Consider the following 17,955-nt stretch of genomic DNA (forward strand, 5'->3'; position numbering starts at 1 on the left):
AATAATTTGGTCCAGAAAGAGATTTAGTCTTTTAGATCTTAACCTCTAAAGAGAATGACTCTACAAGAAATATTCAACAATTGGATCGAGAGGAATGTTTTTTCGGCTGCAGGACAAGGCATGTCATTGGCTACATTGAGAAGGGGCGGGCTTTCTGCCTTTATTGGCTGAGCTGCACTGTCGCTTATCCTACGTGCGTCATTTCCGTTGTCAGGTGGTGCTGCTATGGAAAGATGTGATCAGCAGTCCCAAGAAGGCTTTTCCTGATTACCAGTTTCGGTAATGCTGTGAAAAAAAAACCGTGCATTTTGAAAGACAGAGTGTTTTGTGGTGTGGAGGAACTGTCAGTGCACCGCTCCTCGGCAAAGACTCGGACAAAGATGTCGGCGTTTGTGTAGACAACACAGGATATTCCCCCCGGCGGTTTTTAGCTAGAGGTGAGTTATTAAATGGCCCTTGAGTCGAGTCAGTGGACCAAGCTTTGCGTTAAAGAGCCGAGCTAACACTCGCTGGTTAGCTAGAAAGCTACACAAATATCTAATTCGTCGCGTCCGGCTAGCAGGTACTTCATTGAGTTTACAGAAATATACATTGTTTGAAGTCGTATTGTCCAGAGCTAAACAGAGATATTAGCTTTGTCCTCGGGAAACATAGCTTCGTTTAAGTTAGCTGAGAAAAAAAAAAAAGTATCAGCTGGAAATGTTAGCTGTATGTGGCTATAAAACGCACCGACGCCACTTTAACGGACTACAGAAACAAACTGCATTCTCTCCCACGTGAATTGAGCAGTTTTACATGTAGACGCAAGCTAACATTTGACTAGCTGATCTCAAATCCGAGTCGAGGTCAGCGATATATCACTGTAATCAACTGACTGAGCTGTTCCTGTCTTCCTGTGACCGAGCTGCTCCTAATCTCCAAGTGCTAACGCTTCCAGTGACCATCATTAGCAAGTCTTGCACAGCAGGGGAGACTTGACCGAGTGAACTGTAAGAGATGTGTGCGAATTCCCGGTCGTATTGAACACGTTAATGTGAGCCACGAATTCAGCTACAGTTTGTTGCTGGGGTGTTAGCTGCTGTATAGTACAGTGGGTTATGTATACGATGCTCTGGCTTTTTGTTTCGTTAAAACTTCTCTAGAAAACTTTATTTTTTTTAAAGAACGAGCGCAGATCCCTTGGTAAATTGTGGTGCTGTAATTCCACACATATGGCTGAAACTCGTGGCTTTAAATTTAGCTCCCTGGCTAATGAGGGTGGCATGTGTTTACAAAGCGGTGTACACACCACACACACACCAGTGACATCATTTCACACAGATACTAACGCTAACACTATTAAAGCCACCAGACTGAATACGCAGACTGAAATGTTGACCTCTAAACCAAACGCGCTGAGAATACCCTGAGAAACATCATCTCTTTGGACTTGTTTGTAATCTACGTTGTCTGCATACGTGACCTACAAAAGCGTCCAAAAACACTGCGAGATAAAGCGTGAACATGGGTTCATTGTGCAAAACTGTCAATTGAAATATCTTCACGGGTGATGTCCATGTGACCATGTCTGTCGCATTGTCAGCAGTCTGGAGCTAGACAGGCATCCGTGATGATGAAACTGAGAATTTATGTACAATAGCAGCCAACTGAACTCCTACTCCCAGTCCCAGACGAGCTGAGTACACTGCTCAGGACTGGCTTTTAGGGTTTATTTTTTCTCATGCCTCTTCTTTAGAGCTATAAAATATGAACGCGTGAATACCTAATTATGTGCTAACTGAATGTTAAGTAAAGAATAAAACAAGATGTGCCATGTTATGGAAAAAAGCATCCTCTGGTGAATGGTTTGATGTGCCCTAAAATGAACCCGATTGTTTTGCTATAAGTGTTTTATTCCTCTTGTACTACAGTAAATACAGCAATAATATGTCGGTTTATTACTGATCAGCATGTACTTTTAACCATTTAAAACTGTTTCACTATTGCGAGACAAGTTAGTTCCTGTTCTTGCTTACATTACATCAGAGGCCTGTCACGAAACTCTTATTCCCTCTAAAAAAAAATAAAAATAAAAAATCCACAAATGGTCAATTTACCAGGAACAATAACATGCAAAGTTTGCCATAAAGGTTCTCCTATGGCAGAGAACTTGGACTCCTTCCATAATGTTAAAATACAATAGATAGTTTAATGTATGTTTTATTTTGTATGATGCTTGCCCATTTATTACTAGCCTATCATTAGATTTTGTAGGTCGTTTGCTGTAAAAGTCCCTCTGAGCATTTATATACCATGTGATTTGATTTACAGCCAATACTGCTGCCAGGTGCTGATGAATGAACTAGATTTGAGAAATCAACAGTGCTGTGGTACAACTAAATATAAATATAATGAGAGTCCGGTTCATTTAACTTTTCACTTAGGCTGATGGCCCGAGGCTGTCTCTGTTATGTTGCTTGTCCTATTCTGAAATGAATTGTTTTGAGATTTGTCTTGAATGGACAAGTTTTCAAGCTTTTGACGTGTCACATTAGTATATGTATCTAACTTTTTTTTTTTTTTTTTTAATATTATTATTTCTGGCTAGTCTTTGGGAAGTGGGAACCATGCAGTTGCTCTTATGAGTCATACTTTAATATTAGGCATGCACTTCCTCCTTACAGGAACTAGGGAGAGAGTTTCAGCAAATTATAGAAACTAGTTTCTCGACAAGACAAATGGACAAACTTCCCCTGATATGGTATATGACCCTAGATTTTTTTTTTTTTAATTTTATTTTCATTTAAAACTGTCTGAATCTTAAAGCCAACCAGTTTTGAAATGTTTGTGAAATTAAAGTTACTTGACCGGTACTGAATTCTACAGTCTCGTTTGTATTTTTGTGCCACCCATGTTTATTAATACACTTAGTACGAGAGGAACGAGCAGTAAAGGGTTTCTGCTCAAAGGGAAACAGTGATCCATCATAAAGCCATAGTCTATTTTTGTAGAAGTGTTTTTCCATTGGTCTGTGCATGCTCGCAGTCTCACTGAAATTTAAATGTCCACAGTAGAACTCATGCATTTATTCCCATTGTTTTGCTGCAGTCTCCTCAGGAGATTTCACCCCAGCAGCCATTCTCTGTTGATGCAAATGGACCTGTGATGGCCTGCCATTCATTCAGGGCCACCGCTGTTGGCAGATCTTGTGATTGTCGTAAAGTGGTGGGGAGGGGTTATCTCTCACTGAAGCCAAATCCCATCCCCCACATAAATGTCTTTTTTCCTGCTGGTGACTCACCCTTTGCTGCCAGTCTACTGGAAGTCCTCAGTAGCACTGTACTGAATGTTTTCTTTCTTATATGGAATGTGGTGAGCCAGGTTCCCTCTGTCAGGGTTCTGCTTACTACAGTACTATGTAGGTGCTTACGGTCTCAGCTCCAGCCCTGCTGTTATTTACTATTTTCTGTCTGTTTTGTAGATTTTAAACATTTGTTAGTTTTTCTGTACGTATAGTAATCTGACCTATTTGACGTGATTTTTTTTTTTTTGCTTATCTGCTTCTTTTGTCTTTACAGATCAGAATGTCTAGACGCCGTGTTGCAGAGAGAGGGGCAGGGGAATCATCCGGCAGGGCAAGCAAGCTCCTTTGTCCTGGGATATCTGGCAACAATGCTAAAAGAGCTGGACCCTTTGTCTTAGGTAAGAGACCTGAGGGTCTTGAGTGAAAAGTTCAGTTTTATGTCTGCGTGTTAGTGAAGGTAAGATGGACACTGAGGGATAAAAATAAAATGGCAGGAATTTTTTGTGCGATCACCTGAAACTTTATTTCTAAGTCTAACAAGGTGTTCTTTTACAATATGATTTTTAAATGCACTTCATGTGTAATATTTATTAGAAATAACAGCATTTTAATAAGCCTTATAAGACGTCCAGTATAAGTTTTCATTTGAGCCGGACAGAAATTGCAGACCACTGTATAAACTGTACCTTTTGATCCAATACCAGCTGTTAAAGCCACTCCACCTCTCTCTGCTAATAGGGCCTCGGCTGGGAAACTCTCCTGTGCAGAGCATAGTGCAGTGTCTGGCCAGGAGAGATGGAACAGATGATTTCTACCAGCTAAAAGTGAGTTATCTAATTAATTTAACACGTAACCTCTTCCTGTATGTGATGCTTGTGGGTGCAGTGAGATTCCCAAAGTTACCGGTGCTTTAGTTTCATAGGAGGCATGAACCTTTTGACCTTCTAAATAGACCTCATTTATGACCACCTACAAGAGATTTGCCTGATCTAATGTTGAGATTTGACCATCACCAGCAATTCACTTACTTTATGGGGTGCTATTAGATAACGAGTCAAGAAGCCTGTAGAGACACTGCTCTAAGTGAACCTTTTAACCCCATTATTCTCCCAGGAGCCTTTTATCTCTTAGATATTGTCCATGCTAACGCTGCGTGACTAAAGATTTTATCAGTCTGTCTTGATCACGGTCAAGATTTCACAACTTTGATGATAAGGGTGTTGAGAACCTGTGGATTCTTCACAATATGATCTATTGAGGTGATTACCTCTGTGCTCTGACCCATTAGATTTTGACCCTAGAGGAACGTGCAGACTCCTCTGGAGAGACGCAGGAGGAACGGCAAGGAAAGATGCTGCTGCACACAGAGTACTCGCTGCTGTCTCTACTGCACAATCAGGATGGAGTGGTGCATCACCATGGCCTTTTTCAGGTATAGTCAAAACAAATGCAAGGCACATACCTGCAATTATTGCTTTAATGGCAGAGCTTTGTTAGGAATCTGTTTCTAACTTGCTATGCCATATATCAAAGTTTCCTTTTTGCAGCTGTTGAGATTGGATTTGGTTTGTTCCAGAAAGTCCTGTTCAGGCTCCTCCTGTGTTGTTTGTAATGTAAACATTACATTGACAGGAACATTTCTCTCCACAGCACTCAATATGACTCATCAGTTAGTTTAGTTTCTGTTTAAGCCAGGCATTCTTTTCCCACTCACTCATCAGCGTTGCTGCCATTGCTTCTGCTACTCTTCTCCTTTCAAAGCAAGGCTTTGCAGATGTGCTGCTTAGCTGTGTGTGCCATTCATACATTATTTATTGATCGAAGTTAATATGATTCCTGTCCACTGGGCTTCTAGTCTATGGCTGACCTCTAGGTCTGCAGAGCCAGCCCATTCATGTTAACAATCAATGTCCAGCCATATGTCAACCCTTTTAGGGCTATTTAACTGTTTCTTCTTCTTTTTTTCTTTTTTTTTTTTTCTTTTTTTTTTACCCCCTCCTCCAGAAATCAGGGTCATGTAGTAATGCCCATTATTATATATTAAAACTAAAGCATACCAAATTGAAGCTATGAAACAGATGTCCTACCCCTTGCCTTTTCACATTTTACAAATCCTGGTGTTTTACTAAAATCAGCATGCTGATAGCTGTGTGATGTTCTCAGTGAACCCAACAGCAGTGGGTTAAACGATATCTCGAGCTTGTGTATGAGGCTCTGCTTCAGGACTAAAACAGTGGTGGCTGTCTGCTGCTGTAGAGTTGAAAGTATCTGTGTTTATCTGCTGGCATGTAATTTATGCTGCATTATTCTCAGTAGCTGTGCAACAGCCAACATGTAGAAACTCCTCATTTAGTCATTTGTTGATTAATTCCTTAATCAGCAGAAACCTCTTTTATGCAAGATTTTTCCCCTTCAGTGCCCACTTCTGAAACCAATTTGCTCATGCGCAACACATTGTAAAGCCCTACATCAGCATATGTCAAACATTTCATATGAATTTTATACTAGCTGTCTACAGAAAACCATAAGACATTTATTTAATGTCAGGCTTTAATATCGGCTCAGGTTCCTCAATTATTTGGAAAAATCAAAGATTTTGAGCATTGTTTTCCTATTCATTTACTGTAAAATTTTCTTTGGTTGTCAGGATCGCTCCTGTGAGATTGTGGAGGATATGGAGGCCGGTAGAGCACGTAGGAAGAAGCGAATCTGTCTAGTGCTGGACTGCCTGTGTGCTCATGACTTCAGTGACAAAACAGTGGACCTCATTAACTTGCAACACTACGTCATCAAGGAGAAGAGACTCAGTGAGCGTGAGGCCATTGTCATCTTCTGTGATGTAGTTCGAGTGGTTGAGGCTCTGCATAAGGTGAGCATTAGCTTGTTGGTGTGATTTATTAAATTCCTGGCTTTGCATTTTCACAATTAAAGTATTATCTGTATCAATGTTTCTAATTTGTTTTACTTGTTTCTGTCTGCAGAAGAACATTGTGCACCGAGACTTGAAGCTTGGAAACATGGTGCTTAACAAAAGGTAAGGCTTCCCTGCTGATTCCTTTCTCCTATTAGCTTCTTTGTTGAGCTGAAAGATTTTGGCCTTTGGGCAGACTTGAAGCAGATTCTTATTCAGCAGAGAGATGCCTGGCCTTGTCAACCTGCTCTGAGCTCATAAGAATAAAGGCGTGTATTAGTTCTGTGGTTGGAAATTGGGAGTCTATTCTAGTGAAGATAAGGCAGTGTGTGACTTGTCTGTGATGTGTTCTCTGGAAGTGATCTGGAAATGGTTGTTTAGTGAAATGAAGCTTATGGACTCTGCATGATTCAAACATTTTGACTTTAAAGGCTTTTCCAGACACTGAGTAGTTTGCAAGATTTATTTGTTTATTTTATTATTATATTTATATAAACTTTTTTTTTTCTCTTTCTCCTGAATAAGAACAGGAAATTGATTAACAGATTATCTCATGTGTTTATTTTGGAAAGGGATTAATTTAATAAGGTATACACTAAAAACAAAAAACCTGAAAATCCCATTCTGTGGCAGTTTCACATATGATTGCATGTGATATTTGAGGCCAGGCTGGGTCCAAATGAAACTCCCACTACTAGTCTAAACTTGGAACACACTCTGCTGTACCATGTGAGTCTGACAAGTGTGTCTCTTCTCAATGCCAGCTTATCAGCTGTGACTCTCTCTCCATGGATGGTCAGGCCTGATTTTCAGACCTTGTGTGAAGTTTTATCAAAAGATAAATTGAATGTTTTTGTACTTGATAAAAAATAAATAAATATACAATTTCTATAAAATTAATTGTACTTGTTGCACTTAACCACGTGCTGAATTGTCAGCAAGACTAAATTAATTAGACCACTCAGAAGAAACACATGAAGCGCCATTCATTTCATTCTCTCCACACACACACACACACACACACACACACACACGCTTGCATGTCTCCTGTGGTGATTAAAGTGACTCTGCCTGGCTCAGTGGAGCTGGAGAGCAGAACACTCTGTCCCAGCTGGAGACAATACAGAACACTGCCAAAGAATCCATAACTCAGAGCTGAGTCACACACATGAGCACACAGACGTCACTCTGGCACATCTCTCCCCTCTGCAGTTTTTCCACATACCCTTTCATCTCTTCAACCTGTTCCTTCTGTTGATTGCAAAAGCAAACCTAAAAGGAGCTTGTTTGGATTTGGCCTGAGCCATGTAAGGGATTCTTCAAGAGATTTTTGAAATTTCATGTAAAAGAAACTTGCTGATGCAATTGAGTTGACCAAGTTGAGTCATTTTTCCCTTGAATATGTTTGATGGAATAGATGTGGATAAACTGAATTCATGGCAGCTAATTGTAGAATAATTTGAAGCAAGACCAAGCCTTATGGTTCCCCTTTGAAAATAGTAGCTTTTCTTTCAGAAGACAAATATGATGTGCTTTAAGCTATCATGTTTATTCCAAAGTTTTTCAATCTGAATGAGTTGATCTTTCTATGCTCCCTATAAGTTCACATATAATTCCCTATATATTCACAAAAAAAAAAAAAAAAAAAATATATATATATATATATATATATATATATATATATATATATATATATATATATATATATATATATATATATATATATATATATATATATATATATATAAATAAAATTTATTTATTATATATATTTTATTATTATTATTTTTTTTTTTTAAATAGAAATGATTGTAGTGGATGAAGATCATATGACCCAAAAAATACAGCTGTTGACACTATGCATGAGGTTTAAGCAAGAGGTTAACAAGTGATGTTTGGGGTCACTGTGTGAAGTATGGCTTCCTACTGTGATGTCCATTTACTCACACTCCTCAAGCAGCTGCTTTCACCCTCTCATGGCCTGCTGAGCACACACACTTTGCCTTGTCACTGGGGGTCCTTAAGGCTGTTAATACAAAGAGACCACACTGTTGGAGTGAACTTTTTAAGTATTTCTTTCACCTTGCAAATGGCAGGTTTTGGGGGGGGGATTTGTGAGAGCCATTGTTTTCTACAGTTGTGTCTACTCCTGTGCTTCATCACTTTGTTTAAACTTGTTGTTGAGGTATTTGTTTAAACTTTCAAATCAGCTTGCATTAGGCACAGACACATTATTTTCTGGACAATGAAACCTTTGTGTTTTGTCTTTCTTTGATTTAAATAGGAACCTGGCTTCGTGTTTCTTCAGCGAAGGCATTCCTTATAGCGTAAAGATACCATGTCGGTTCTCAGCTGAAGGCCAAATATTTCTTCACATAAAAATATTTGCGCTTTTCTCATCAGTGAGTCTGTTATTAGTCGCAGGTAGAGGAAGGGATATCATCAGTATGGGAAAAAAAATTAAAGGAAAAAAGTAAAGTGTCCTGAGGGACTTTTATGAGCAGAGCATGCTGAGTAGTCTTTTTCACAAAAATAAACTCCAGAGCTGTCTATCATGTTAACCTGACTTTGTCACTGTTTTGTTTGGATGAAAAAAAAAGAGGAATGGATTGGTAGGGGGACTGCAGACAGTGATTATTAAGAGAGCTGTATATATAGTGAATAAGTTGAGCTGTTTATGGGTAGAATGTGTGCTGCCAGGAATCACCTTGTGTTTATTAACACTGTTCCAAACAACCATTCGTTGTTTTTTTTTTTATTAAAGCAATATTATGTTTTTACAGTGTGTCTTTCTTTCCAACACAAATAGATGGATGATTAACTGGATATAAAGCTTTAATTTGATTTTCCTTGAACTCTCACTGACTGTTTCTCAGTTGCTCACACTACAAGATTCATCACAAAGAATATCAAACATGCCGCAGAGGTTTGGCAACTACTCACAGAGAGAAAGGTGAACAAGTCACAAACCCCAGATTTTGAATGGGACAAGGGGAATCCGGCCAAAAACGCAGTGTGGATTAAATATCAGCAAAACAGAAGATGACCACAGTGAAGATGGTACAAGTGTAATGTTGTAGCATAGTGTGGACTATCAGGCACCACAAGCATGTGGGTTTGTGCTCTAGAACCTGACTTTGTCTTTAAATTAGTGAGAGGCAGTCCCAAGGAAAATGCTTCTGTAAGTGTCCTCAGAGTAGCTCTGTGCATGTGAGTCATAGTCAGGGTGTGAAAGTGAGAGAGATTTGGGGAAGCTAAGGAAGAGGATGTGACTGAGGGAACAGAGCTCTGAATAAAGCTTTGCCATCACAAGCTACGATGACTGTGCTTTTGGGAAAGCTGTACACAGGGAGCAAATTTTCCCTGTGGCTTAACTTGGTGTGCACTGGTTTTTGTGCAAGCATGTTTTTTGCATGCATGCAGTTGAAATGGCCCCGATCACATCCCTCTGCTGTGATACTGTGAAGGGTAGTCATCTGAGTATTTGTGCTAAGCCACAGGTTGACTCACTTGTTTGTCAAAGGGCTGCTTATGTGTGTGCTGTCATGTTTAGTTCTGTTCTGTATAAAGACAGGCTATTACAGTTCTCCTTCACTCGCACTGTGGATTTCTGCCACCCACGTCAGTTTAGTCGTGATGACACGGACACAAATACCAAACATGTTCGTACAGATACATTGAGGGCTCATCTAGCAACGGCGGGTAGCATTGCTCTATATGTGCGCGCATGAGTAGATTCTATCCCTGTTTTTCTTTTTTCCCCCCTTGCTGTTTTGGCTTTATGGTTTATTGCTTTATACTTCCTGTTTTATGTTTTACCAGTCAAATTTTTTGTGATGTCTTATGAAAAGTGATTCTACTTATTGGCATGCAAAGAAAAGGGTTCAAGCTTCTGGTAAAAATTTTCTGGCCTGGAAATTAACTTGAACAGTGCTACTCACCTTGCCCTTTTTCCTCAAAAGGCAACTCATGTAAAATATGTGATCTCTCATTCCAAATTCGGTTTGCTCTACAGACAGCAGAGCGCTCTAAACATTGCAGTACACAGCTTTAAATATAAGCACTGACTGTGAACCAGCTGAAATTAAAGTGTGTGTGTGTTGCAGGACTCACCGGATCACAATCACCAACTTCTGCCTGGGCAAGCATTTGGTGAGTGAAGAGGATCTACTGAAGGACCAGAGAGGCAGCCCAGCCTACATTAGCCCAGATGTCCTAAGTGGTAAGAAGCTGTGCATGCAAATATGTGTTTGCGAGACATTTCGCACTTAATGAAGATGCAGCACTGTCTTTTACCTGGGGTTTTGAAGCAGGGTTAGCACTGCTTTTACAGTGTTAACCGCGTATTCTGTGGCCAGACGTGTACAGTGTGAAACAATGCCATGTTATAATGTTATGGGTAGATGATTAGCAACAGACACCAGTGTGAAAAGCCCTATAATGCCCTTTGTGTTACAAAGCTAAATACTCAGGATTAATTGTTAACGCTAGGTAAAGTGTAAAACACAATGTTTACCTAGGGTTTTATAGGGATCAAGGGTTAATTATTTTTAGCTTTTACACGTCACACTCCACATTATCGATATAATCAAACCCTCCCCACATATGCACTAATCATGCCAGGAATGACAGCATGGCATAGGGTTATGGTTTTCCCAGGTAGATCATGGTTGTATGGTGTGCCACTGGTTTACTGCTCATTCCTGTGAGTCCTGTGTCTATTGTGATGCTGGATATAAGCATATGTAATATAGCAATAAATAAATCCTGTTCTCGAGTGTGTGACTGTGTAAATGTGTGTGCACGTGGTACTCTGTTATGCAGTGGTGTCTGAAGCAGGGTGTATTCCCACCTCACAGCAAGTGTTCCCAGGATAGACCCTGGATACTTACTCCATGACCTCATGTTGAAGCAGTTACTAAAATGAGTGATTGAGACAATTTTGGCTAATTAATGGAGCTATAGTGCTTTTTGTTCCTGAAACTTTTTATCATCGGAATGCATTTATTAAAACTGGAGGTCATTAGAGACATATTTATAATATTTGTTTTAGTTTAAATCCTTTTAATTCAATTAACCAGTCAAACCTCCTGTTAACTATCAAATTTACTACATTTATGTTAAGTTTAAAAATTAAAGAAATAATTGCAGAGTCGTGTCTCCTGACTGGCTGTGATGGTTGCTGTTAAAAATGAATTGAATTTAGCCAGGTTTGTGTAGCGTTTAGGTTTTACTTGAAATTTTGCAAGAATGCCACCTTCCTCTTAGCTCTGACGATCACTAAGCTAACCAATCACTATTTCCCACTTCTGTTTATCGGTAGCTTCTAGATGCAATTTACTGTAGTATTGTCAGTTGGAGTAAATGGTTCAGCATTTGTTTGCACTTCTCTGTTCACATGAAAACAAAGGGCTTGTAGATCAGCAGAACGTGACTAAAAAACAATGAAGCACTGCCTGAATGAGTCACCGCAATGAGTCATCCTGAGGGGAAACTCCTCCTGCTTCCTCCTCTTTTTCTTGCTGTCCATTTTCCATTTTCTTTCTTTCTGTCTTTTACTCCCCCCCCCCCCATATCTTGGTTTAGTGCGTCTCCTTTTTTATTCTATTGGTTTTACTTTTGCTTTAACATGCATGGAGTAAAGCAGTACAGCTGAGCATATATTGCAAGCAGAGACACCATCAAGCTCTAGTGTAAACATGTAACTTGCGTACAGGATATGGTGATGGTGATGATACTGGAGCTGTCATTAGCGGTGACTCATGTGTTTCTGCTGGTCATAAACAGGACATCCTTCTTGCTTTTGTAACTTTTGTGGTCATTTGTATTATGTGCAGTACACCAACACACATTTTAATCACTGTTGCATTGACTCATGTCTTGAATGCACAGTTCATGAATATAGGGCAGTATGCAGAGGGTGTTTTGTAGTATAAAACAATTATATTGTAGAGGCACCGTATTCCAGTCCTGGCAGGTGGAGTTTAGCAGTTTGGTAATTTCCTTGAGTAAATTCTGAGCCTTGTAGTGAACTACTACTATAATAAACCTTTTTGTACATCCAGTGGTTATTCCTGTCTCTGAGACCTAACAGTGTTGAATGCTCTGTTGCAGGTCGTCCATACCGTGGGAAGCCAAGTGATATGTGGGCTCTCGGTGTGGTTCTGTTCACCATGCTGTATGGCCAGTTCCCCTTTTACGACAGCATACCTCAAGAGCTTTTTCGCAAGATCAAGGCTGCTGAGTACTCCATCCCAGAGTGAGTGCTACACACATGCTATTTAACTCCTGTTCTGCTGATCTCAAAACCACAGGATTTTTTTTTTTCCCCCCTTTATTTAAATCTTTATCCCTGCACAGGCAAAACAAAGTATGAGTAACATACTGACCAACCACTATATTAAAAACACCTACACATCTGTTCCTTCAAGTTACCTAACCTGCCAGTCATATGACAGCAGCACAATGCATAAAATCAAACAGATACAGGTCAAGAGCTTAAATTGATGTTCACGTCAAACACCAGAATGGGGAAAATGTGATCTCAGTGAATCTGGTTGGCATGCTTATAACAACTATTTTGATGTCTGAACCGTGATCCTGATGAAGCTGTGTCTACCAGCTTTTTGAGGGAGCTCCATCCAGGTGGATTTTCTTAGTCACATCTAGTCTGATGGGTTGGCTGCTTCTAGGAAATTCTAAATGAAGGCCGCTTGTTTGTGGAAACAGTTTTATATTCCTTTTTGAATACTTATTCAGGAAAAAAAAAAGTCATAATTTGTCATAAACACATTTCAGCCGCTAGCCTCTATCAAAATGTCTTGATAATGAAGCAATATATATTCAGTCTAGTGTGTTGAATTTAATTTGTTGCTGATGTATATTTGCTCTCGTGCAGGGACGGCCGTGTGTCGGAAAGCACAGTGTGTTTGATCCGTAAACTGTTGGTGCTGGATCCCCAGCAGAGGCTGACTGCAGCAGAAGTGCTCGAGTCTCTCAGTGGCATTATTGCCTCCTGGTGAGTTTCACGACTCCTAGCTGCCATGTTCCCTACTGATATCCTCTACTTTTACAGTGCCTCTATTAAAGAGTAACTCTAATGACTTTAATGAAAATATTATTAGAAGCGTAATGTTGAATATAAGCATATAGTCATTTAGATTGTCTTTAGACTTGATGCTTACACTAGTTAGCTTATCTGTCCAAGACTAGTGAGTCTAGACCACTGAGTATTACATAACACTTTGCAAAGCTGATGCACATGCAACTGTGGGGCTCATTTTCCCCAAGGGAGTGGTATTAGTTCAACATTTTATGTAGGGTTGTATTGTTTCCTGAATGCAGTTCCTAGAAACTGGAAGTACATTTTGACATTCAGTGTTGAGTAAGACCCATTTCACATCCAATAAAGATCATTTCCAGATATTGAAAATGAAAGCAATGTATATTTAATTATGGTGCAGTTCAAGCATTTCAGTTGACACTGCTTGCAACATGTTCTTCATTTGAGCTTGGAGCTTTATTTAGTCTTTTATGAGGGCATAAAGACAGCAGGCTTTATAAATTCACGATCAATTCTCAGGATTTAATGGACTCCCTTATTGTGTGCGTCAAAGAGTGAAGACCAAAATGCACACACCTATATAGTTCTACCAGCAAATAAATAACAAGTGCCTTTCTGTTGGTGACCCCCACCACTGATTCAGTTTAGCCAGTGACTCAGTGGTGTTTTTAACACGTGCACATGATGTCAAGAAAAAGGCAGCTGGTGTGTGTCTTTAACATGAATCACAGCAATAGGAAGAAATAAGACAAAATGCCATTAGGAAGAATTTATTCTTGAGTCATTTGCAGAAAATGAGGGCATTCAATCTCTCCTTGTGGAATTTGCATTTCCAGTGTGACTTAAAGATGACAAAGGCAGTTTAAATCAAATTTAACGTAATTCTGCTGACAAAGCTGGTGTAAAGTCATCTTAATACCACATGGACAGCGTGAGATTTATTAATTTCTTTGTAACTGCTATATTTTCATCCCTGAGCCTACCAAGAGCAACAAAATATATCCTGTGTTTCTTTGGACATGTTTTGCAGGCATTCTGTATCATCCATGAGCGGACCACTGCAGGTAGTACCGGACATCGATGACCAGCTCAACCAACCCGAGCATCTACAGGAGGTCAGTGCCTTGTTGGCTACTTGGTGTCGGATCTGTTGTGATCTGTGAATAACTTCATTGTGACATAATCTTCTCTTTGTTGTTCAGGTGAAGGTAACGGAAGAGTCGTCACAGTATGAGTTTGAGAACTACATGCGCCAGCAGCTGCTGCTAGCTGAGGAGAAGAACACTATCCATGAGGCCAAGAGCTTCCTGACCAAGAGGCAGTTTGGCAGTGTGCCACCGGTGAGGCGCCTGGGTCATGATGCTCAGCCTGTCAGCCCTCTGGACGCAGCCATACTGGCCCAGCGCTTCCTCAGGAAGTAGAGGATCACTGTGCACAGGCTGTGCCATGCAGCCGGGTTCATGTGTGCGTGTGGTTGCTTTAAAGAGCATTTGGGTGAGGAGATGCAGCATGCTGGACAGTTCTCTCATCTGCTCCTCTCACTGGTTAAAGAAGGTGACTCTGGTTTGAGCAACACACAAGACGAATGGGTTCTGAGCCCCTGCCGTACCCCACTCCCTCTCACTCTGCCATACAGACATTAGCAGCAATACAGGAACTGAATCATGTAGCAAATGGGTGCGGACACACGCACACATAACTCGCACCTCTCATTCTCCTTTTCTACTCTCAGCACTTTCCAAGGGGAACAGCTCAGATCCCCTGACCCCAGTTGTCATCCCTCCATGTGTTCCTCAGTCCTTCAGTCAACCACACCCATCCATACTGGGTTCCATTTGCATCCACAATTGCTAATCTACCTCTTAACGTCTCTGTTTCTGTCTCTCGGTCCGTTTAGAACTGTGCTCTCAATAGTTTTGAAAAACAGGTATCCAAATGTGGGGATATGACCACAAGCACAGGTGAAGAGCATTATCATTTGTTGTTGTTGTTGTTGTTTATTATTATTATTATTATTATTATTATTATTATTATTATTGTTATTATTTCAGCATTCTGGCATGTCAAAACCAGCGATAAAATTATCTCCATAATATGAATAAGCTTGGCTCTCCTCTCCTGTTAGAAAGGTAGCATTTTAAGAACATCCCCCCCCTCCATGCCATTTTTATTAGTTAATTCTTGTTTGCATCACTTCATAAATTATTTTGTAACACAAGAACTCTGTAGGAATTCCTTGCTTGATGGGGTATTTGACAGGCAGCTAGCAATGTACAGCTCTAAATCTAGATGCCAAGAATAGTCCCAAAAGCTCCTGCTTTGCAACCTGCTGCCCCATGAGGTACGATATTCTTCCCTTATCAGCTAAAGGTGCAGTCTGCAGTGGTCCCAAAGCTTTTTTTTTCTTCTTTTTTTTTTAAAAAAAAATGCACACCCCTGTCCATATAGAAATTTTGTCTTACACATGATTTCCTGAAATTTAAAGCACATGCCTTCTAGGTTTCGTTCTTATGATTTGCTTATCATTAACTGTGGCCGTAGAGCAACCAGAGATGTTATAAAGCTGTCAGAAGAAGGATGGCTGAGGCTGCAATCATGCGGAAGTTTAAGCCCCATTAAGCTCCAGAAGTGCAAGCTTTAATCTCTTCCCAACCCCTGTGGTGACCAACAGCCAACATCTTGAGCTGACCTTTTGAAAACAAGCCAGCACTCCTTTTCTGCCACACCGTATTAAGCCAAAACCTTGGCTGCCCTTCTGGTCATTGTACTGGGGACTGGCCACTAAAACCTAGGCATATAACATACCCTAATACCCATCATTCACTTTTAGTGCCATTGTCTTCATCCATCATGTATATAAAGATTGAGTGCAGTTCTCTTGATACATTGATCATATTTTTGTTTTCCTAATCACCTTTGAGAAAGTCATAGGATATAAATACTTACAATCTTGTCAGACTGTTCACCAATCCAATCTAAGCTACTTGTATAAATCATTGCCACAGAATATCTTGCCTTAGATTCAGACTTCAACAGTGAGTGGTGATTTTGTACCTTTCGGTGGTCTAGTATATTTTAGTAAACAGGTGGTTGTCTTGCATCAGCCTTTCTACCTGTGACATAGCTTGTGAAGGCCTGCCTGGTTCACTAATATTAGGGGGGAAATGTAATCCAGTACTGTAGGCCTCTGAGCTTCTCGAACGTAATCTGTTTTTCTTTGTTTTGTGCGCTCGGTTTTTAAAGCGCAAAACGAGACAGAAAGCATGAGTGAAACTGTTTAGCTTTGCTTGGGTTTCATTTTTTTGGGTGTTCAATTTTATTTATTCACTGTGTACAAATGATCTTGCTTTAAAATTCTATTATTTTGAACACTGCCTCTGTCTTTGTAAGGCGTGAAGTAACATGAGATCATCACATAATCCAGTTCTAAATTAGTGCTGTGATCTTTTTTTTTTTTTTCCCCCCCAAATAATCCACAGTGACAGCTTCTTCTTCTCCTTTTTTTTTTTTAAATAACCCTTTTTTTTTTGTCTGAGTAAATGTTGCCAGAATCCTGATGGTTTATTAAGCTACATTAATAAGACTGACTTTGCATAGCTCTATTTTTAGACAAATGAAATTATAGCACATTATGACAATAAGGAATTATTTAGAGTTTATCCTGCAAGTTTAATACAACACGCTCACACGGCCAGTGTGCAAACATTATCCTGATGTAGCTATACGAGTAGGCTGCCATCAAGAGTTACACCAAGGCATCGACATGAGGAGTATTTATCAAAGTAATTTTGCCTTCCACTATTGAAAGCATTAGTGTGCTCCCACTTCAATGTGAATATTTTTTTTTTTTTTTTTTAAATATATTGCAGTATTGTAGATGACTTCTCTGGGTGGCACAGAAGACTTCTGTGGGTGGCAGTAAAGGGGCATGTGTAAGTCCCCACTAAATTTAAATCACTGCATCTATAAAACATTAAGGAAACGCAGTGTAGTGACCCCCAGCTCCATCATCTTACCACAAATCTGTGGGTTTACAATGTGACTTGGTGGAGTGGTTGTGTAGTCAATACCTTAACTTAGACCATAATTGTTGTTGAATGCCCCATGTACGTGTCTTAACAGAACCCACTCCCTGCATTTTATTTTATTTTATTTTTTCCTTGTAGCACCCTTGGCATCACAAAGCCAAGCTGTGTATTTGCAGCATGATGCATTTATGTTGTTCAGCTATACTGTTTCATATGTTAAGAAATGCATGACTCGGACTTGCAGGATGTGCCACATGATCTCTGCATTTAGGTTGCCAGAACATTTGGGTGTGGCTGTAGGTGTTTTTAAAAATAAATTGCATTTGGTATCCAGTTAAAAATACACTAAAAAACCCCAGAAGATTCATCTCAGTGGCGCTAAATGGGAGAATTTATTAGTCAGTAATTTTAGTTTAAAGGTATGAATTTTTTTTTTTTTTTTCTTGTCCTGTCATAAACATGTCCGCTAACTGGAAAATGGTGTAAAATGAGACGATGGTGAAATTAGTTAACAGCCTAAATGTTCGGTGTTGTAAGCTGCTTGTTTGGATAGATGTCACAGAAGAAACTGGGTAATTGTACAGATAAAACAAATTTGTATAAATGACATATTTTTGTACTTCATAAAATCTCTACATGCATGTCAGCAATAAATTTGATATGGAACATC

General features: G+C 39.7%; 1 protein-coding gene across 2 annotated transcripts; it reads left to right on the forward strand.

Annotated features, from left to right (window-relative positions):
* Positions 1 to 200: 200 nt before the first annotated feature.
* Positions 201 to 17,955, forward strand: stk40 (serine/threonine kinase 40). 2 transcript variants are annotated; one of them, XM_058394326.1, is made up of 11 exons: positions 201 to 437; positions 3,558 to 3,681; positions 4,022 to 4,107; positions 4,572 to 4,715; positions 5,931 to 6,152; positions 6,265 to 6,317; positions 10,301 to 10,416; positions 12,309 to 12,453; positions 13,093 to 13,212; positions 14,288 to 14,372; positions 14,460 to 17,955. In XM_058394326.1, exons 2-11 carry the CDS (start codon positions 3,564 to 3,566, stop codon positions 14,676 to 14,678), a joined length of 1,308 nt encoding a protein of 435 aa, XP_058250309.1. In that variant the 5' UTR covers positions 201 to 437; positions 3,558 to 3,563; the 3' UTR covers positions 14,679 to 17,955. The 2 variants fall into 2 exon arrangements, with proteins under 2 accessions (XP_058250309.1, XP_058250319.1); XM_058394336.1 differs by lacking the exon at positions 201 to 437 and adding an exon at positions 3,278 to 3,397.

This window comes from Hemibagrus wyckioides, linkage group LG01 (assembly GCF_019097595.1).
Source record: "Hemibagrus wyckioides isolate EC202008001 linkage group LG01, SWU_Hwy_1.0, whole genome shotgun sequence".
In the NCBI taxonomy this organism is placed as follows: domain Eukaryota; kingdom Metazoa; phylum Chordata; class Actinopteri; order Siluriformes; family Bagridae; genus Hemibagrus; species Hemibagrus wyckioides.